General features: G+C 40.0%; 3 protein-coding genes across 3 annotated transcripts in view; 1 reads left to right on the top strand and 2 right to left on the bottom strand.

Annotated features, from left to right (window-relative positions):
• LOC6619070 (IDLSRF-like peptide) overlaps positions 1-15,327 on the bottom strand; it is a 35,418-nt gene extending 20,091 nt beyond the window's left edge. The window contains exon 1 of the mRNA XM_002043274.2: positions 14,661-15,327. Within this exon, the coding sequence (XP_002043310.1) occupies positions 14,661-14,850 (190 nt within the window). The 5' untranslated portion in view covers positions 14,851-15,327. The remainder of the gene's footprint in view (positions 1-14,660) is intronic.
• Positions 5,989-7,433, top strand: LOC6619071. The gene has a single exon (XM_002043275.2). The coding sequence runs from the start codon at positions 6,130-6,132 to the stop codon at positions 7,276-7,278; it is 1,149 nt and encodes a 382-aa protein (XP_002043311.1). The 5' UTR covers positions 5,989-6,129; the 3' UTR covers positions 7,279-7,433.
• A 4,827-nt stretch (positions 15,328-20,154) lies between the features above and the next one.
• Positions 20,155-22,049, bottom strand: LOC6619072 (putative serine protease K12H4.7). Its single transcript, XM_032721908.1, has 7 exons — positions 21,774-22,049; positions 21,537-21,718; positions 21,232-21,473; positions 20,953-21,184; positions 20,691-20,869; positions 20,316-20,627; positions 20,155-20,258 (listed from the first exon to the last, which is right to left on the bottom strand). Exons 1-7 carry the CDS (start codon positions 21,981-21,983, stop codon positions 20,155-20,157), a joined length of 1,461 nt encoding a protein of 486 aa, XP_032577799.1. The 5' UTR covers positions 21,984-22,049.
• Positions 22,050-23,388: the final 1,339 nt, after the last annotated feature.

Below are 23,388 nucleotides of genomic sequence, written 5' to 3' on the forward strand. Positions count from 1 at the left end.
TCGTTTTGATTAGCATTCTATTGGGCGAGTATTTCCGCGGAGCAGGGGTGTAAAAAAAAGATATTAATGCTTTTGGATTCTACTTCTTGCGCCATTTTCCTGGGTGCTTTTCATGCCATATTGCCTTTTCCACAAAAGAGCCGTAGGCAACAAAAGTTACAGAAACAAATTTTTGTTATTCTTTAGCGCTTTTTGTCTTTTTTAAACTTTTTGTGCTGCCTTCACCTGCTGGAAATCACACGCCTCAATGGGCAAATTACCAACAGCGTGGGCCGAAGGATATGGTACGAGGTCCTCCGCCCGCCTCCATCAGAGAATAATGAAATTGCTTGACTCTTTGACATTTAATGCAAGTCGCAGCTAGCTAGGCTCTCCAATTTTCCAAGGACAGGTACAGCTTGTGACAGTTGCCGATGAGACGGATAGAATGGTTTATGGTATGGTTTAAGGTATATGGGTATCTGGGTTTCCAGGTGTTCCATCGCATCCCTCACTCAGCCATCAATCGCTCAATAAACCGTTGACTTAATTTTAAATACATCTTCACCACAACCCATTTAATCGATACGCCCGGGAAAACCGATCTATCCCATGTCTGCGATAAGGCGCTACAAATTCTCCATCTCTCTATCGTTTTCCACAGCTTAACGCTTCAGTGCGGCGACAGCCATAATCCCGAGCACATATGGTTTTACTCCTGCCAACCGGATGTAAATATGTAAATTCAATCCGGAGTGTTGCGCCACCAGGATGGCAGGAGAAGCCCACCCACAGGTGGTCCTCGCACATGGCGAACAATAGGAAAAACATGCGAGGCATTAGGCGAAAGCACGATACGAGCAGGGAACAGTTTATAAATTATTTAGATTAAAACGCTTCTGCCCCACATGTTTGGCAGTGACTTTGAAGTTGGTCCAAAGAGTAAGGCACTCGTGCTGAAATTAGCCACCACCAGCTCTTCTTTTTCCGGATTTTGGGACCACCAGCTGAGCCATCCACGTAATCGACAAGCTAAAATGGCGAAGGAGCACCAACAGCAACAGTGAATTTAAGCCAAATTCAACATGTGTGTAACACACGAGGGCGTTAATAAGAGTTTTTATGGCCATCAGAGCAGTAGTAATCAACAGTGGTAGAGAATCAAAATGTAAGTGAATACAACAAAATTTTGTTTGATAAACTCTGTTGATATATATCTAATTATATAAATATAAAACAAAATCAATAATGAAATAGAAATAGGGTTAACTCGACTAGAAGGCCACAGTGCACAGATTTTCCTTTTATAATAAAATTGTAATTTTCTTGCGAACGTGATCCTTTCTTAAATATATACAAAACCAACCTCGCAGACAAAATTGTGTTCCTGGAATTACCTATAAGCCCTTAATGGCCGCCTCAAATATTTATATAGAGAACATTTTTAAAATGTCAAAATATAAATTGATTAAGGTTCAGCTGGGACACACGGAATTGAATTTTCCGAGATATGAAGACAAAAAGCTCTCAGGAATAAATGTCATAAAATATTAATATGTCGATTAAATGAAGTGTGCAAAATGAGCTAATATTATTGACATTTTTGTTTAGAATGTTAATTGAAGTACATGTATATACTCGAATTATTTTCCAATTGCAACTCTCAATAAATTTGATTTAAAGCCTTTTTCCCAATTGAGGCAGTGCCAGCTCCATCTATTTGTAACCTGCCATCATATTTGATTAGTTTCATCGAATTCATCGTTCTCAGCTGTTCAAATTGCGTTGCTCGTCCTTCGATTGATTCAGATGATAAATTAGCTTGTGCTGGGGATACACTCAAATGTGGATGATGAATTCATTTAGCTCGTGGGCAAATCAATCAATCAAAGGGCCAAAATGTAGCAGGCCTGTACTGTTGACATTGCCTACGATTTTGGCTTTCGAGGAGGAATATATCGATTGCCCTATCGAGCAGCGGTTTCCTTTTTTTTACTAATTTTCCAAACACCAATCAGATATTACTAGATGATTCTCCTAAATTGACTAAGAGTTTGGGGCTAGGATCATTAACTAGGCAATTATCAAATGCTGGTAGGCTTCTTTTTTAATTGGATACTAATTTCATGGGACATATCTGATATTAGACCAGCATATTTCTGCTAACGAGTTCTTGTGCCATTTGACTGGCACTCTGATTGAATTACATTGAGTCATGTTTTGTCTGTGGGTGTTTTTCTGTGGTCATTTTTGCATGGTTTTGATTGGCCAACTTAATGGCTTTGTAATGATACCACATTGATTGGCCTTAGGGGACAGGGCTAAAATAATTTGTTGTCCGATCAATGACTGGAGATAGGGCAAAGGTCCGAACCCTCCCCCATCGGCATTCGGGCAATTTGTCAAAAAGGCTTATTGAGGTTACGAAACAGTGTATTGATTTGACATTACATTGAGCAAGGGCTTAGCTTGAAGTTGGTGATTAGTAAAGTTAAAAAATTACTTCAGAACCACACAACACTTTCAACCAAAGATCGTTTCAAAACTCACTTTAAGTTAGCATTAATTGTATTCATTTAAAACCCCTACAATGTGGCATTACCAGTGCATTAGCATATTTTAAGAAGTTCCCGCAGTCAACTTATTTCCATTAGACTACCTACCATATTATGCAAATCTACCAACAGACAAAAATAATAATAAGCCGCCAAAAAACCATGAAAAGTTTTTCGGTTTCGTGCGTAAATTATAAACACAAATATCCTCTGGAATTATAGCAACTTAGCCGCAAAGTTTTCAATGGAGACGGCACATAAATCAAACATTCAGATTGGAGCAGTCTGGAGCTCAATTATGCAAATTTATGTTAAAGCCAAACCATAAAACGAATAAATATAAGCAGCCGAATAAAAAAAGGACAAATGTCGCACGTGCGTGTGTATGTGCGTTTCTGTATAAATCAAATTAATATGAACCAGTGAAATGAAAGCGATCCGAGCACACGCACAAAAAAAAAAACAAAACGCTGGCGAAATGAAGACCGAGTAGCATACGCGGCGTATGCGTAATGAGTGCAGACGTATGCGCAATTTTATGAATAATTGACAGCTGAACTTTAACAGCTGTCTGTCGCGCTAAAAAGCGCCACTCGCTCAGGCCAACAAATTTCCGAGCCTCAATGGCACATCCTTCTTTGGGCAGCTATCAAACGTCCGCGGCAATTTACATACACGAATAAAAACAAGGACGAAAAGGAGCGAGTAGGGCGCTGTAATGGCAAGCAGCTGCTCATCATCATCATTATTTTAAATAAACATTACGCTTGGCTTTATAACCATTTATCACATTTGTAGATTTATGTCCTGCCATTTGGCCAAGCACACAGAAAAGGGCAAAAAATCAGTTCCCGAGTAAATTAGCTCACTCGGAACGAAGAAGAGATGTTGTATTTAAAATAATTTTCAGTAAAAGGAATCTGAACAGTTTAAAGTACCAAATTTTAAATAAATATTGGCATACATTATTATTTAAATATTAAAAAATTACCTTTAAGCCATAAACTAAATATTAGAAGTAATAATAATTTAAAAAGAAAGTAATAATAATTTCATCTGCAACAAAATGCATGTTTCCTCATATAATAAAAACTACATTATCTGTATAATATGGACATTTCTTCTATATTATAGATAACACCCCACTTTGTAACAATACTAAGCGTTTGGTAACTCATTTATTGGGTAAATCCCCAACGCAGAGTATTATAAATCATGGCACGTCCAACGACATTAAGTAGCCGCTACAAAAAGCAGGAAATCATAGCAGTCGCTTAGCTAAAAAACGATTCGCGCACACCGTTTCGAGGATTTTTCAATCTCAGCTGCGTTTTCGAGTCCTTCAAACGGCGTACATATATATTGATTTTCGCTATTTTTTTCAGCAGCGTTTTCCATATATGTGCATGTATACATTTCAAGCGAGGCTGTCCGCTTTTAATGGTAATTGGTGCCTGCATAACCATTAAAGGGTTTTATGCGAATGACGTGGACGTTACATGCGAGTGTGTATTTGTGGCTACGAGGCACTAATTTTAGATACGTGCCACAGTCTAAGCGGGTATAAATGTGGGTTAGCTGGGCTTATATTCGGATGGTCCCGAAATTCAGTTGATTGATATTTTTAAAGCTGGATTATTTACAGACAAGATCTGTGGAAAAGTTTAACAGAGTGTGAACGACGACTTAAAATTGGTTTAAAACAAGTATTTATCATCCTGGCAAAGAAAATGTGACACTCAATATTGCACACATAATTGTTTTTAATCCGCAGTTCAGGATAAAATATATTAATCATATAGCAACCGTAATATTTTGCCAACCTTATTTCGGTTATGTCACAAATAAAGCAGAGAGGTAAATTACTTTTAAAATTGTTGGCATATTTCTTTAACGTTAAAATATATCTAACACATTACAATAAACAAATCCTTAATAAAATACTAAGTGATAGGTTTTTCCATGATGGGACTTGTATAAATCTCTACAGATACATTTCATGCCATTTGCTGTGCATAAAACAATTTCTAGAGGTATTTCATTTCTGTTCGGAAAAATGGTTTCGATTGTAACTTTATACGGCAGACAGGTATTCCTATTGCCACCTGACCATCGCCACGTGTCCGTTCCATGCTGTCAACTTTTATTGTTAGAGAAACGAATATGAATTTCTTATGGGGCGCTTTTCCATTTTCCAAGAAAAATTGCCGGCTAACGAAGTCCGGCCGATAAGGGCCCGGCAACAACAGTTGGCCATTTTGTCTGGCCAAGATTTATGCGCGATTGCTCAAGTTTTATGAGTTACGTAGTTCCATTTTAGCCCAATGAAAAAAGAAACAAAGGCCCGAAGGTTGTGGATTGAAATCGCTCATCTTCAGGCCCGCACCGCGCTGCTATTTCATTATGAGTTAAACAAAGTTCTAACGACTTTTCTCTCTTTTTTTTTTGTCTGCGACAGATTATGGAGCTTTTGTGCTCTGCGATTTAAGCCAGCTTTCTTACACTTATGGCCAAAAGGTTCCCTGGTATCCAAGGGGTCAAGTTGGAAGGACGTTGAGCAAATGGAGATTTACATTCGTCAGCGATTTTTTTCCGTTCGCCTTTTCCATTAGAATAAATGTTATTAGATGACTCTTCGGTTCCCGTGACATTTGTCAACAGGAAACGGATATGGCAAAGCTTGTCTAATAAATTCTTTGATGTATTTGCGCTGACGTTTCCCCTGGGAACGAGCTCAGGATGCCGTACTTTATTTATGCCACTGCCAAACGCATTTCCCGCTCCCCAATGAATCATAAACTGACTCAATGCCGTCATCAACAATTACGAATGTATCCCGCCCAAAAAAAAAAGGACATCCATTACGAAGGCCGCAAAAAGAGAAATGAAATGTCGCGTCGCCTACTTGGCGGCTGCCTGAAAATTTCCACTGTTGGCTTAACAAATATTTGACCCATCGAAACTTATACGTGTCTACAAGGAATGGGCAAACAAACGAAAAGACAACTCAAACAATCTATGCCGTATCAAATGCCGCTTGGCTCCCGACAACACGAAAAGGAAAGAAAGTAACCAAATTTGGAGAAAATCCTGAGGCTTTGTCTTGTTATCTGACACTCGTGTTTATTTTGGGAATAGAAACACAATTTGGCCAAGAAAAACTTGGTTTTATAAAATTTTCTATGTTTTCATACCTTTAAAGAACGAAAATATATCTAAACAAAAAATTTTAAGAATTTTATTCTCCGATAAACGGAAAAGCATTTGATTGTTAGAAGTCTCTTACAAATGAAAATGTACTGCGGGTGTAGTTTGATTTATTGCAACAATTGTATTTCGCATTTGCACGTTATCAATTTGGTTATTTTTTAAAAAATAAATGTTCCACTACCTTTTTAGTTTACTAAGTGGGAAAAACGTAATCTAGTAGCAATTTAAATCCTGTCAGGAGAACATTCGTTCGTACACATTCATTTGGCTTGTCTCATTTTATCAACTAGTTAGAAAAATAAAACTTTTAGGTAAAAAATTCGAAAATTGTACATGCTGCAAGTAGTAGCAAACAGCATCAAAATAGAGGTAAGACCGATTCGCGATGCAGGCCCATCATGCGATGCCCGATTTTCGATGCCGGAATAATTGCCAGCACAAGGAGTGCCAGAGGCATGCTCCATTGGGCATAATCGATCAGCACACCCAGTGCAAGTGCTTGGGCGAGGTGAATGCCTCGTCGATTTTCCTGGAAAATGTCCTCGATCTGGCCAACACGTTGTCCCAGGTGATGATCATCTGTGGACTGCACGAGTGCAAAGCGAAGTCGACCGTTGACATCATCACATATGCCTTCTTGCATTACGATCAGGTGTGTTATTGCATAGATACCACGCCCAAGAAGCGACTGCGAAAGGAGGATTTGTTCCACGAGCTGGGCAAGAAGTCGCTGATGAACAAGGTGGAAGCCCACTTGGCCTATGCCATCATCAAGAGGGGATTCAAGGCCTTCTACTACGAGCCGAAAGTGGACTTGACCTACGATGAGCAGGGTAGACCCTCGTACAACGATGAGTGCGTCTGGGTCCATGCAGCCAGGAAGTCAGCCGAGTCCTATGCCCGCTTCGATGGCCTTTCCTGCAGCGAACAGATGGCCTACGAGGCCAAGATCAAGATAGCCTTCAAGAAGTTCTACGATCGCATGCAGACGCGCAAGAGGCAGCCGGAGGGCGATGATTGCAACTGCTGCTTCTGCGCCAAGAAGCGGGGTCATCTGGTCTATGCCAAGGAACCGACTCCCTGCTCCTCCAGCAAAAAGAAGCCCAAGCACGTGTGTCCATATTGCTGCAAGAAGAAGCAGAAGCAGCAGTACACACATCCTGCTCGCCAGCCGGCCAAGTGCCCCAAGTGCCACAAGTCGCGCAAGTTCTGCTGCTGCACCAAAATGGACTTCAACTTGCAGTGGGTCAAGAGCATATGGGAGCGACCGGACTTCAATCAGTACTACAAGAACGAGATCGCCGAGATCGAGGACCGCCTGGTCAAGGGAACCTGCTGGCTGCCGCCGGAGCCTGAGGAAAAGCTGCTCGATGAGGGCGAGGGCGAGGAGGAGGAGGAAGCCCACCAGGAGATGTCGCCGGAGGCTCTCCTCGCGCTCGGCGGCAAAACGGTGCCCACCATTCCGGATGAAGGAAACGGTTCACCACTGGCCACCAAACAGCCTTCAATCACCGAGGCTGAGGGCGAGTCCTAAGTTTGAAGGATCCGGCGAATCGGCGCTTGCTAGATTTCTAAATTTTACTTTACTCTTGAGGAAAGCAGTTCTCAAAATTTTCAGTGCCAGCAGTTCTTCAACCATTTAACATTAAACTTGTACTCAAGCTAGTTTATGTACTTTTCTGTAAAAAAGTTTTCTTTTATTTCCGTTCCAAATCAACATGGTATTATAAATATTAACAGTAGATTTTCCGAAGGAAAAATGATATTAGCTTTTATCAAAGGTTTGAAATCAGAACTTCAACCGACTTTACTTCAAAATTCTAAGAAATAGTTACTGCTCTTTAATTACCCAAAGTAATAGCTCGCAAATAAGGAACGTGAGGAGCTAGCCAAATCAACTGCCTAATATTAAGACGTAAAATTGGGTTTCCTCTTAGGGGACACACACCTAGCTCGAACCAACACGGCTGTATCCATTTGGCCCACTCACACTGTTGGCCACTTGGAAAACTGAACCGGCTGAGAAGAGCTGTGAACTGTGTCGGTGTCTGTGTCTACTTTGGCCGAAAGTGGCATGCAACAGTAATGGAAAATACATTTAATCTGGCTTATGCAGCAGCTCGTCCCGACGATAACTCGGGCGCACTTCATCGCAGCACTTACGGCTCAGCAATCCACCTAGGAAAACCTCTCTTTGAGCTGGAAAAGTGAAAATGTGGGAAAGCGTTCGGGCGGCAGCCCAGAGGCAGCCATTTCTCTCACCTGGAGAAAAGTGAAAAATGCTGAAATGTTGACCATGGTCATGACGGCTGCTGCCTTGAACTTCCCTGGATAAACTTTTCGAATTGCAAATGCATGAAAACTTTCCCTTTTGTTTATGTGCACTTCACTCAATTTTCATTCTTTAACCGTACGAAACGCACACTTTTGGCCAACAATGTCGGCGTTTGCCGGGCAGAAAGTTTTCCATTTTTCATTTTGATTTGAAACCCAATGAGAATTGTGTAATAAAGTGGGTTAGAGGCATCGTTTAACCGCAGAAATTCAATAAAACCAATAGAGCAATGAACATTCACGCCTGCCGACCGCAGCAAATTGCAAATAAATTTAAATACGCTTTGTGGCCTGGGCCAAGTCATAAATAATTGGGGGCTAATTATTATATTTTCCAGTTTTAGCCAAACGGACATTCAACTTACTATTAAATTATGCAGCAGACCGAAATGAAATACCAATTCAATTATCCCGCTCCCAAAAGCCGAACAAGAAAGTGTTTCACACAGGTCATAACCAGATCTTTGAGGCCATCGAGTTAAATGGTTATTTGTCTAATGAAATTCAGTTGAGATACAAACGGCAGGTCTTGAAAATTAATTATCAGACTTTGTGCAGAAATTGTAGCAATAACCATAAGACCCATTGCAATGTAATCTAAAGGCTTTCTAACTAATTACAAGTTTTTTGTCGTGAGGTGAGAGTTTGAAGTATCAGACCAAGTTTTCGTTTCACCTCCCCCAAGGAACTTAATTAAAGAAAGGCGAAATTTCATTTTGCATTAGTTTATGTCACAAGTGTAGCCAAGTTAATTTCTCACACATGCCACGAAATGTTGGGGTAAAGGGCAGATGTTATGCATACTTTGCACATGAGTGAAAATTGTGAACACGACTGGAAAACTCGCGCAAATGTGCCGAGCTGCCGCCCACCTGCCCCTTTAAGCAAATCAATTTGGGAAAACTGTGGTTGCCTGCCGGGCAAAGAGCACATATACAAAATATTGAAATCGCAGGCAACACCTGCCTGCCCCTGGTGTTGCCATTTCCCAGTCAACAGATACAGCTCGCATTGCATTCGCCATCTAAATTGGATATGCAAAACTGAGATGTGGCCTAAGACTTCTGGGCCAGAGTCGAAGAAATGCGCAAGTCACAAGTGGATTTTCACTGGGAAAGCTCTTCAGTCGTCTGCATCTGTGGTTATCTTTTCGTCCCTTCATCTGCGGCCAACGGATTTCCATTTGTGGCAATGTAAGTGTGCTTCCTCGCTGGAAATTGGATTTATGTATTGTGCATTTGCCATTTCGAATAATATCTTGGCCTGGCATTGGCCATAAATGTGTAAGTATGCTAAGCAGCTGCCAACTCAGCAGCAGGCTGCGGATTTACAAAATATATTTTACAATTTATCAGAAAGGGTTGTGGGGCACTTTAACTTGGGCAATAGTGTGTGAATAGTTTTGCCTATTATTTAAGGGCTCTCAAGTTCAAGAATGTATCTCAACTTTGCCTTTTTGTGTGCAGGAAAATCAATAGGGCAATTGCTGCTCAACCATTCTGGCCTCTATTTGCCCATGACGACACTTTTGTTAATGAAAAACTGGTGTTTTTCGTCTAGCTGAATGGTTCTATTTATATAGCCAACGCGGCGTATGAGTAACGCTGCTAAAATGTCCTGCTTCGAGGTCTCCTCCTTTTCTTTTATGCATATTACACGGCTAGGTTTTCTGTGCTTCGCCTTGGCTTGGCAAACTTTTAGTGCGCAGCAAATAAATAATAAATGAGGCAACAATGAATGCCGGGCAAAGGCAGCCAAACACTTTTGCCCGGACAGACTTGGCCGTAAAAATTGACAACATATAAAACAGATATTTCTTAGGCGCGCGAGTGAGCAAAACTTGGATCGTAAAATAATATGATGCCATAAAATAAAAAATGAAATTCAAAGGAAAATACACTTAGTTATGACTCGAGGCGTCTGCGTCGGGGGTAAAAAAAACTTTAAGGCGAGACAGAAACCGTAAACATTTTTATGAACAAATTGATAATCTGGGGCGGCGTTTTAAAGTGCGCACTTAACGAGTGAAAATCAATTGCAATCGATTGAGGCGAAGGACAAGGCGTAACTTAAATTCCAGTTCGTTTTGTGCTGAAACTTTAGCCTTGTGCAATATACGCGACATAATTGTCGTATCAAAATGAAATGTAATTTTCGCCACCGACTTTTTAACGACCTTTCCACACTGTCACAACCTATTTCGATGCACATACAGGCCACAACTCGATGATGGCCATTTGTTGGCTTATATTCGGTAAACCAGATGACAGTTTACCGATTTAATGGGCACTAAGTGTGGATTGATCGGTGTCCATGGCCAACGCGGCGTATACGTGACCCAGCCGGAGCACCCATGAAGTCACTCAATTTGCATACGCACATGTACTAAATATTCATAGATTTGCATATCAGTGGCCGAGTTTACAAACTCTAGGGCCGCGATATAAATCTTGGCAATCAAGCATAATTAAACTGTCAGCATAATTTAATTTATCGCATACTATGCAATCCATATCATCTTCCGATTTCGTACCTTTCGGCACCGAATTTATGGCTTTTGTAAATTACAGGAGAATCGCCCTGTCCTGGTCAATGCTTTCAAACGTATTTTGTTCCCATATTGTTTCTCTTCTTTCAGAATTTATTATTTATGCCAGTAGCAACAAACTAGCAAAGGCAATAACAATAAATATTTTCCACTTCCAGCTGGAGTATGCTTTGCTTTTATGCCGCAAAGGTACTACAAATTTGTTCGACACGTACACTTTAGTATTGAAATAATTGGTGTTACAACATTATTGATTTTTGTGCTTGATACTTTTAAAATTATGTACATATTATTCTCGATGGATATGTAAAGTACAAAAGTAGAGTACACTTGTATACTTGTTATAATTTCTGCTTTAAGTTTGTATATATAGAATTTGTATACAAATTTTTGTATAGCCGTTGTCCCATATGTATGGACCACGTTATAAAAGAAAGCTATAAGCTGTTTTTTAACTTCGAGGCTTTTGATAAAATCAATAAAATAAGAGGTCAACTTGGGAGGATAAAGTAATACGAATCTTTACATGGTAGAAATTCTTTTTGAAATATTTTACTTTATTTTTTCATAACCGAAAACAGTTTGCTGCACAAAAAAGTGATCCAATTTTTTATTTTGAAAAGTTTTTACTGTCGGATTATTAATAGCTCTAATCGTTTTGCGTGCTCACATAGAATAAGCAAAAGAGTTGCAAATAGAACAGATTACCTTTGTGCACGCAAACAATAAAATTATAACTTTATATTGCCCATACATAACAAGAGATCAGACAAACCACTTATTAAATTCGTATTGAACTCGTGACGATCGCACATTTATACAATATTTTAAGTCTAAATAAACCAGCTGCTTATTGCTTTTACTTCCCATTTCGTTACAATTTAAATCCGCAGCAAAAACCCCATTAAAACTTAACCCCCAGCTCAGGTTTCATATCTGCCGGCTAAGCCTTCTTCTAATCCCCTAGAGAGCACGCAAAATGCTCGACCAAGAGAATTAATTAGGAAACATGGTCCAAAAGTCGGGGCCAAAAGTTGCTAATAAAATTATTCAAAGACTTTCAGGTTCAAGAGCATGGCTGCCGTTTTGGCCTAAATGCTTTTGGAGAGCAAGTTAATGCCAACTGGAGTCTAGTTGGCTGCAACTTTTGAATGCCAAACGTAGTTGGCCATAATGCGCGGCGTAATCACGTTTCAGCTTTTGCCTGAGCGCTCTGTTGATTTTGGACTTGCTGTTTTGCGGCTTTGCTTTTATGGAATTCCCATTTTGCGCCAGCTGCAGTTCGAGCCATCACGTAAGTGGAAATGGCCAAGTCCACGGACTGTTTTGTAAGCCAATATGTCCGTCAGTTGGCTCAGTGCTCGGTGCTCAGTTCTCAGAACTCGGTATTCAGTGCTTTCACACTGGTTGCAGTTGCCTTGCCACGAAATCGTATTTTTGTGAAACAGGATATTTGCATGTGGGGCACGCTTAGGCGAATGCCAGCCAGTATGGTACGTTTTGTTTGCCATTTGTTGCCGTTTAAGTCACCACAAACTCGTACATCGGGCAGCTGGGATAAGGCAAAAGTGAACTCCCCAGCCAACTGCCACGATTTTTGGCCGGTTTGTTCCTTCGAACAAACACATTAGCCAAGAACAAATCAAATATTGCATAATTTATGCCACGAGACTAACTGTACTGAGTGCGCTCGTAAAACTAATTGAATTATTCGCTTAATATTTATGATACTCTAGGCTACGCTACTAAATGAATATTTAAACGGAGGAAATGTTAACTTACTATGCAAAGACGTCTTACTCAAATCAAATGAAGTGGAGCTAGAAAGCTGAATTTAATGTATTTGTTTGGAAATTGCCAATCAATACAATTGCTTTTATTTATTTAAATTAATTTAACCACTTTAAATTTTTGCCTGCCAATGAATTTACATTAATAATTGTTTCTCTTTGGCCACACAAAAGTAAGACTTTCAGTAAGCTCAAATTTTGATACACATAACATTAAATAAATAAAATTATCCTTCGAATTTTGAATTTTTTTAATTATAATTACTAAAGGCAATGTGCGTGCCAAAGTGCATTTACCAACAATTCCATTTGATCCATTTAACATTGTGTTACTCAGCCGAATGTCGGCACTGAAAGCGAAAAACCATGCACCAATCAGAAGTAATGAATGCTTTCGTGATGAAAAGGAAACGGAAGTGACGTAAAACCCTTTCAAGTTGTCACTGCGCGCTGGATTCCAGAGTGCTTTGCTGAATCCTGTCGGTGGCACATTTATTAACTGGCCCAGAATTGTCCGACTGGGCAGCTGACCAAAAAATTACGACCAGCACACAATGCCACAACCTGCCAGGCGACCCACGCTCGTTATCGTTCGTCTCCAAGCCAGAATGCCACAATGCCAGAATGCCAGATTGCCGGAGCAGAAAAGCGAGCCACAATAAATAAAGCCAAGCCCAAGCCAACCCCAAAAGCAAACCCTTGCACCCAAACCCCAAAACCCAGGAGCCAATGTTAAGTAAAGGCAGCCAGCGGGTTAACAAGCGCCGTGGAAATGCAGCGAGTTTCTTTTCTGCGGGAAATTGCAGCATAAAATATGTTGTCCCTGACAGGAAAAACTAAAATTATTACACTGCCCGGCAAAGTTGGTTTTCTTAGAGAAATTGCAAAAGGGGAAACTGCGACAAATTGGCTGTTTTCAGCGTTATCTGAGCTTAGAGTATATAATCGAGTTAAGTAACGAACTAAAAGCAATAGATTAAGATTATGTTAATTGGGTAAATTCAAAAAGAAGCAACTAAGTAAACTGATTATATATAAGAAAATTATAATATGCAGTTTGCATTATGTGGATATGTTGGTTATATAAAACTGATCAGAATACAATATTATAAATCAGTTTATATATTTTCTTTTTCTTCAAAGTGAAACCTTGTTCGTGGCTACTTTGTGGCTGACAGGTTTCCTGATTCTCAAGAGTTGTAGATGTTTTTTTTTCGAGACCTTTACAAGTGTAATTACTGAAACTGACGTGCTGTGAGCAAAGTGAATTGAGGAAATTGTGTTCCCCCATCATCCCACATAAAGCTGCCAAAATGTCGAATGCAAGGAATTTAGAAAGAGTAAACTGTTCAATTTCTGGTCAAATCGGCATGGAGCGTTTAATGGAGCGTTCGCAGAAATAAGTATAATACTTGTAGAATAAATTTGCTTTGCATGTTCATGAAATGGCTGCAATTAATGACCGATTGAGCAACTGACTAATTGAAGTCTATTCGTGGCCCGAAACCAAAATGCCGCAAATTAAGTTGGAAATACACTTGTTCGTTAATTTATTGTCCTGGCTTGAGTTAATTACTTATTTGGTTAGAGGGCTAACAACACATCAAATTAATAATTTAATTGGGTTTGGCATTATTTCTGACATGCTTCAAATGCCGCAAATCAACGAACGCCTGCGGACCTTAATTAAACAATTTAAGCAGCATTGGAAAAAAAGCAGTGAAAATTCCCGCACGAACGGAGGCGCGGAAAAACCCAGCCTAGGAAAAACTTTCAGCTGCTTAAAAAAAATACAAAAATCATTTACATAAACTTTAAACGGAAAGCCAAAGATTTCCATCGTTGGCCACCGTATCACGCGAATGGAAAATCCGTAGAAAAGCAGAGAAAAAGGAAAAATAACATAAATAAAAAGTACGTGCACATTAATTATGCAGCTCACCTGCCAGCTGCAATAGTGCAAATAAATAAAAAGCAAATTAAACTAAAATAAAAGAAAAGTGGCGAATTCCTGTGTATGAGCAATAAGTAAACTAGAGCAGTGGAAACTAAGAGGAAAGCCAGAAAAGAAAAATGGCTTAAAGTCGAAAGAACATACTGAGTGAATGGAAATTCGACCAAACAAAAACCCGAAAAAGGAAAATGGTAAGCATGGACCCAATTCGAATATTGAGTATACGCCAGGTGCTCCCCTAATGAGCTACCAATATATGGAAAATGCCGGCGCTGCGGCCGATTACTTACCGCTCCGCTTCACGATGGGATTGGCCATGTGCCCGTACAAACGACTCAAATCGATGGCCATGGTGGTCGTGGTGGTCTGCAGGAGCAGCAGACAGATGGCGACTGATGGCCACATGCTGAGGTGGTGCTGACGCGGCTGCTGATGATGATGATGGTGGTGGTGGTGGTGGTCCATGGCCAAGAAGGACATATACCGCTGGCTGGCGGAACTTATAAAGAGTGGAAATTAAGACCCTCGGCCTGATGATAAAAGTTTTTCACACGCGCACGCACACGTTTTCCACTTTATCCGAGTGTTTTGATGGAGTTTTGTAGTTTCTTTCCCTACTTCGCACAGAAGCAGTTTTCCGGGCAACTTTTTCCAGCCCTTTGATTGAATTATCGTTGGCACTTCAGCCACTGCAGCGGGTTTCCCTCCGTTGCCTCCGCTCGTCCTTCAATATGCTAATCGCCTTCTAATGGAGTTATACGAACCAGAAATTAGCTGCAACTTCTTCCCGATTCCCTATATCGATCGGTTCTATATAGTTTCCTTATCCTTTACTACTTGGTTTTGGGGACTACATGCAAGCTTTAACCCTTTGGTTGTTTTTTATTCGGTTGGTTGGTTTGTTTCGATTTCGTTTGTTGTTGGTTTGTTTTTATTTTCGTTTCGTTGAAATTAAAGTTGAAAATAATTTTGCAGCAAACAAATATATATATGTGTGTATATAGATATATGTTTTTAGTCGACTTTTTACATTTTTCTACACTGAAAAGATAAGAGAAAAATTTGAAAAGTTCATTAGGAGTTTTGAACTTATTTTTATGTAATTAAAAAGTAGTTTGCTTTCAACTTTCAAGCGCAACATTTGGATTTAAAATCATTTCCATGTTTCACATTTTATGACAACTTTCAATTACTTCTCTGATGCGTTAGCTATTAGTTACTATGACTCTGACATTACAGTCTAAATGTTTTAAAAGCATGGTTTTTGTTATTTAATTCACAACTATATTCGAATAATATCATAAATCTGGTGTGTCTATGAGTATTTTTCGAAGCTTTCTCAAATTCAATATCAATATAGCCCTTAAGAAATCGACACCTATTGTGCTTGGGATTATGGAAAGATATTTCCAGGAGGCAATTTACATGCCACAGCAACTTGACACACTGCCATCTAATCAACTTAACGAACTTTAACTTTTCCTCGCCCGAATTCCCCCGGTTGTTTTATTTTCGGGAGCTGGGCAAGTAAAAGTCCGCCACATCAGGGGATACAAAGTTGAACAACCCTTTTCGTATAATTTTTAGATGGATTTTCACCACTCACACACTCGAGCGACTCTTAATGACTCTCTTGAGCACCCAAAACACATACGCCGCGTGTAACAAAAAAGTGAAATGGCAGTCGAAAATGGTTGCAGCAAAAAAGGGCCCAGACAGTGGCGAACCTTTAATTATAGCCAAGTTAACCATACCGTTTTTGTTCATTTTTCTTTGTGTAAGCGAAAGTTGAAAAAGTGAAAAAGTGGCGTAACTTTCTGGCATACTTTTTGGGGCAATCAAAAATGGACACACGACAAAATACACCGAAAGTCGGGTTTCGAGTTTTGAGAAGGGAAAATATAAGGACAGAATGGAAAAGTGTCGGTCAGGCCAAGCTTTTTAATTAGTCTTTTTCACAGCTGCAGTCAGCAGTTTTCGGAAAGGCCTTGAGCATTGAATAATTAACAAAATATTTACCCAAATTAGTAATTCCACAGAGCACAGCTTGGCTGAGTGATAAGTTTGGTGTTAAAAAGTCCGCTCATTTCAACGCAATATAAAAGTTTCTGCTAAGCCAAACTATAAAGTTTAGATTGACTTTAATTTTATGCTTTTCGAAAAAAGCCAAAGGAAATTTTCACAGTCGGAAAGTTCAACTTTTTGGCTGCTCATCAGCCGCCAGGGAATTAAGCCGTAAAATCTTCTGACAATTCCCAGGAAGACATAAACTACACTCAGCCCACCAGCTCAGGAAAAAAAACAGAAAAACGAAGGACATAAAATTCTTTAATAGACTGAAAATGAAACTTCTGTCTTGGCTCCACCGATTTAATAAGCATCTAAAAACGCAGACTGCGACAGTTGCGCCGAAAACACGCACAAACACAATGACACTTTGCTGGTCGAATCGGCGAGCATTTGGCTCTAAAGACACGTTAGCCAAATAGTAAATATAAGCCACCAGAGACTCACAGACAAATGGAGGAGGCCAGAGGAAATCCGCAGCAAAGAGAGCAGCAGGAAAAGTAAAGTAAATTATGGCCACGGCGCCAAATGGCCAAATAATTCGGCGCAAATTGCTCGAATGAGAAGCTATGGAGGTAAAGGTAAAAAGAGCATCAGGTTAAGTGTGAAAAGGCATTTGTTAAAAAGCATTGTGAATTTTCATTGGAATGAAAAATTATCTATAAAACTTAAATAAGCGAATTTCAAGACTTAAAGTTGTTATACCACTAGGTATAAGTTTCTTCATTTACTTTGGACAATTAAACAAAGTTTATGAAATTTTTGATGTAATTGCTTTAGTAGAGCTTTTTTACGTCAATTTTTATACCAATAAAGTAAAGTTCCAATAAAGATTTCTGTATTGGCAAAAATGTATATTTTTTCTCAAGGTATAGAACGTAAAAACTGTTAAAAAATAACAGCCGAAAATAAACTTATCTTTGCACTTAAATTCCAGAAACATGAATAAAAACCAGACAAGCCAGAAAAACTTAACAGAACACTAAATCTTAACTTTTTCCCGGCCACCTTGGCCAAAAGCGAAACAGCAAAAAAAGAGCCACCAAATCACAAACAAACATTAATTTGCATAATTTACTGTGGACACCCAAACAGAAATGTGCCAGAATTTCGCAGCCAGTATTTTTAAACCATTTCCATTTCTTTGCATTCACTTTCGCCTTTGTGCGGGCTTGGGGTTCTTAATGCATAATTTAACAGCAGCCAGAAAAGCCAGAGGCTAGGGACTATAGGGGCGGTCTCGGCCCGGCAACAAGAGCCCAAGGAAGTTGGGAACAATCAACAACTGCGTGTTGTTATTCAAGGCACACGCACACCACCGACATTCGCACACACACACTCTCGCACACCCTAACCACCAGACGCCACACGGCGTATACGCAACGTGAATCATGGAAGCGGGACAAGACTAACGAGGCCTAGGCTTGAAAAAAAAAACAAAACAACGTACAAAAAATCCGAGAAAATTGGGGGAGTGCTGGCTGGTGGGTAAGGTACAGCGTAAAGGTAATGAAGAGCAACAGAGCGGAGCCGTAAAGAAGCAATTTTCCGCACACACAGATTTTCCTTTTCAACTCAAATTTCGTGGGGATTTGGCTTTGTGGGCCTGGGTTTCGTCAACAGTTTTTCTACACAATTTTAAACGGTTTCATGTCACAAGTCATGTAATAGCACACGCGTCATTTTGGAAATCATTTTGACATTTATATTGAATTTCGTTTCTTGTAACAGTATATTTCTCTTGAATTTTCTCAAGGGCTGGATTATCTTAAATGCATAAAGGTGTTACAGTACGTTTGAGTACGAGCCAACAACTCGAACAACTATTTACAACTCCGCTTGAGTGTAAGTTTCAAACTCGACTGAAGCGTTGAGCGGTTTGCGCTCGTCTTTTAAGCACTTTTCCCGCCACTCAACTTGAGCCTCGTCGCCGCCCACGCACGAGTCCTCGTCGAGTGAATTTCCCGGACGAGTGGAAAGCCACTTGCCTCTCTCCTGCGCCACCCTTCTGCGGTTCGCTTTTCCCCGCGGCATTCGCTCTTTGCCGTGCTCTCAATGTCACTCGCAGGGCTCGAGCACCTGCTCTGGGCCATATTTCGTTGGTTGCGTTGATGGTTTCTGGCTGGTGGCCAGGAGCGGTTCTCAACTCGGAGACATTGCGGGTTGGGGCCACCGCAAAGACCTTGAAATTGATACACATTTGATTTATTTTGGGTGGAAGTTCTAAATCTATAACAATTACTTTTGAAGAAACATGTAACGTTTGTATACTAAACTAATAATTAAAATTTATCATTACAATCGTTCTATTTTATAATCTTATAAAAACCATCGATGGATGAAAATGGCTTGTTGAAACAAGCATTTTAGTTAAGTGTTTCTTTACATTCAAGGCTGGTAACTCAAACAACTTTAAGATACTTTTACCTTTGTATATTTAACGTTAGCTTCAAAACTTTAAAACTAAAAAAACATTACCAAACTTTTAGCATAAAAAGTAAAGGATGACCTACAAAAAAAGCAAACTTGAAAAACATACCAAACCTTCGGTGAACTTGAGTAATATTTGCTCAAGTAATTTGATGCAGGGACATATATCTTCGCAACCTTCAACTCTCCGAACCTTGATAATCCTTTGCCCACTTAAGACTAGCCAAGCCGAAGCTCATCCACTCGTAATTTAGCCAATAAATGAAGCAACAAATACTAATTAGCGCCAACAGCATCCGCCTGGCCGTGGTCTTAGCAGTGAAACAGGGCCAAAACCAATGTGTAAATGGCCAAGCAACAGTACAAATGTAAATACGAACTTCGGAGTGAATGAGAGCCATCAGGAGAGAGCAAGAGCTCCGAATGCCGGCCCGCCCCATTTGGTCGGCCCACGCAACCGTATACCCCGTAAGCCCCCCAAATCCCGTAGCTCCTGCGAATGTATCCAATAGTTTCTGGTACCAACCGGGCGACTTTCCTGGGCGCCCACGCAGACCAGCAGGTGACGCTGATTCGACGATGTCCTCGGAGCGTTGGCGTTGCACTCAAATGCGAAAAGCGGCAGTAAAAAGCTTTTCCGAGGGCGGATAATAAACAAAAATACGGCTCAACTTTCCGACATCTGGTATTAGGCGTTCCTGGTTGAATCACTTAATTAAATGAGTCTTCTAAATGTAGCTTTCCTAAATAAATAAATAAATGGAAAGCTAAAACTAACTGAAGATATGGTTTGCTTTTTTGTATTTGAATTTGGTTTTGAATGTAGTAATATACATTTTGTAGTTAGCTATTGAAATTGAATAAGATAATATCCATTGATAATATATTACATCCTAACCAGGCGGCTGTTTGAGACACCTTAAGACTTCACCCAATGTCAAGAAAGTTTTCACAAACACCACCTACATAAGTGGAGGCGTAGGTGTCCACTCAATGGGTTCCTTAATCAACCAATCAAGCCAAGACAAACAAACAGGGGAAAATGCAAAAGCCAAAGGACAAGTGCAATTTCCTAATCAACAAGAATGCCGCATTCGGGAAAATTGTTTACGCAAGCCAACGGACCAGACACATCACTTAGTGTCCAAGCATCACTCCATTTATCACTTTGTTTGCCAAAGGACACGAGGAGCTGCTCCCATGACATTTTCAAATGGGCTCATCACACGACGCATTTGTTAGTTTAATAATTTATTCGAGTGGATCTGGATGTGGATCCGGTATGATTCATATGTGGCGTCGCAGAAAGGACATAACACGCAGCTTGGCCAGATTCATCTGCACGCTGTCCGTCACCCGGATGCTGGCCAAATCCTCGACGTGCGAGTAGCCTGTGGCACGTGGCACGAAACTAAGCGGGGTCTTTCAATCATTTGGCAAGGACTCACCCGTCAGGACTATAGCCTGGTCGCCCTTTTGCTGGCCCAGAGCACTCCACGGATCCAGTTCGCCATGCGTGAAGATTACCTGAGCATAACGCTCGCTCTGATTGAACCCGAATCCGTCGAATTTGCTATTCGTCTGCTCAACGCCCTGGGCCAATTGCTGGGCAGTCTGTTCCGCTCCAAACGCATCCTGGCAAAGTTGTTCGAAGTAGCCCAGGGGCACCTGATTGGCAAAGGCTTGGGACGCAGATGATTTGGATTTTGTAGTTGTGTACCAGCCAAACTCATTGCAGGTTTGATAAAACCAGGCGCGAGCTGAAAAACGCACTGTTTTAATACCAGTATACCATATAATTTCCTGCGGTTTTGCTTACTTACTTTCCGAACTTTGAACTGAATCCTCGGTGAAAAGTTCTAGCATGGATGAGTAGCCAAAGTCCTGGCAATCACTGGAGCGCCTTCCTTCCGAATAGAGTAGTTTTAAGAATTCTATGAATGCCAGCTCATCACTGGAATCTAGGCTCATCAAAGTCTCACAAAGCCGGGGTATATAAGCACTTCAAAGTGTTAACAATTAAAATATATATAAATATGGTAATAGGTACCAATATATAGTATAAGTATATTTTATCTCACTTACCTATAACTTTGCACCACTAAAGCAAAATAGTTTCCCAGTCCATTGAAGAAAGCTGCCCTATCCAAAGGATTCTTGGGACTATAACCCTCGCAGCCATTAAGATTATAGAGCAGCTCCTGAATTTCATCGCCATCAAATAGCTTTGCCAAGAATTTGAAACCCTTTTCGATACGCAAAGAGCAGTTTTTGCCATAGCTCAATTGTATTGATTTGCCGACTACTTCCATGTATTCTAAAAATTAAATATAAAAGATGGTCTCTGTAAAAAATCCAGCTTACCAAAAAAATCCGCTTTCGCCAATAATGGTGCACTGGAGGCCCAGCTGGCAGCTATTAAATCCGGATACAGTTGAGTCATCCAGGTCACCAAGCTGCCCGAATAAGAGCCGCCAACCAAAATAACTTTGGAGTCCTCCATTTCGGGGCCATTAGACTTTTGGTGGCGTATGAAGTGAGCCAAGTCAGCCAATGATTGATGAAGACTCAGTTGCTTAAGGTTATTCAATTGGTAACTCTCATGGCTATGGATTTAAATATGTGTAATATATTAAGGTATTCCCTTTATTGATTTCATTCTAACTTACCCAAAAGGTAAACTCAGTCCATAGTAGCGGTGCTCGGTGTAGAAAAGCATTCCCGAGTTTTCCACTGCCATGTCGTGGGTTAATCCAGTGCTTAATAATCCTGGACTGATGGTCCATTCACCTCCCACGAATATGTAAATGGGTCCTTGGGGCTTGAAATGCTTGGCGTTACGATAATAACGCTAAAAAAAAACTTTGTTTTTTCATATTCAAAATAATTGTGTGATAAAACGATACCATTTTCCAGGTTCTATTGTTGTTCTTATCGAAATGATCCACTTTCTGGTCCAACCAAAGTTCCTCGACAGAAGCCAACTCGTTTTTTGAACATATTCCTAATACTGGTTCGTGATTAAGCAACTCCACATTTCTTCTATAAGGATTAAATGTAGCCAAAAAACTGGGCAGACAAAAAATTAATTGCACTGAAAAATTGAGCCACTTCATGTTGATTAACCGGTGTTAAAATGAACAGAAATAAGTAGTGCAAACTTTTTATATGAGCAGCATACCCCTATGAAAAACAGTCATGCATATTTAAATGATATATGGAATTCACAGACCAAGGTTAATGCAAAATATTGTTGCAACAGCAGATAAAACTTATTCAGAATAAAGAGGACTGTAAACGTGATATGCATTTATGACATACAGTTTTCTACATTTCTTCGCCTAAAGATTTTGATTTTATATCCAGCTACGGTTTTATTCAAAAAGCTTTAAAATTTTTACTACTTTTGCTTTTCTAAATCGTCTAGCTTAGACAACTTTATACGGCTCAAAGCCGCTTCCAGCCACCACCTCGTATACGCAACGTCGCTGCAGATAAACACACACCCACTCAAATAACAAGCAGCTGAAAAGTAAGAGGCGACACTAACAAAAAAAAGTTAAAAATACAACAATATTTTTATAGCGCTGACGCGGAAAAGGAAGGGAAACATAAAAATGTAAGCAGCTGCGCGAACAAGCAACAGGAGAATGCACAAAATGTGTAATTGGCATATTACTCATACGCCCCATATCCAGGACAATGGCGCGCGACGAGAGAGGAGCAATCCCGCCGTGTCATCGCTTGTCCTGTGCATTCGCAGCGAAAGGATTGCGGAAACGAAAGTCGAAGGGGATAAATGGAAAATTCCTTGGTGCATTATTTGTGCATATTTTTCGATCTCTGTAGAAGGAGGTGTAGGTGTGAATAAATTGAGAAAAAAAAATTATAAATAAAACAGCTTTAAATTATTTCAAATCTTTTAATTACGGTTCTAAAACAGAACTTATATATATATATATATATAACTTAATATATCTACCTAATTAATTGTTTAATGTGCACTTTACTAAAGCGCACTGCAATAAATGCCTATTGTTTGTACATGGTATACGAAATATTCCAGGATACCAACACCGTACACTTGGGGCCTCTTAACAACAATGGGGTGCGCTATGAAAAGTTATTATTATTGTGGCTCTTTGTCGTTGTTGTTATTCTTGGTATACTTTCTGCCCGGAAAAAAGTGCAAATTGGTTAAATCGAGCAATTGATGTTGAGCCTCTTATTTACTCAGCTGATTTTCCACACCGGGGTAAAGCGTGATGACGGAGCAAAGGATTATTCACCATGAGCACAATCCACGGAGCGGAAAAATGTACCAGAAACTGGCTTCCCAATATCATCAGCATATAAATAACATTTTACATACGTGCATGGCAGCATTCCACATGTGCTCAAAAGCCACAATTCCATTCGCCAACCAAAAAGATTTCTCTTTTATGAATATTTATTAAAAAATCCCTTTTTGAGAAATATTTCGATGGCAAAAAAGGACTTTGAGTTTGCTCTTTGAGCCAG

The sequence above is a fragment of the Drosophila sechellia genome, chromosome 3R (assembly GCF_004382195.2).
Source record: "Drosophila sechellia strain sech25 chromosome 3R, ASM438219v1, whole genome shotgun sequence".
Lineage (NCBI taxonomy): Eukaryota > Metazoa > Arthropoda > Insecta > Diptera > Drosophilidae > Drosophila > Drosophila sechellia.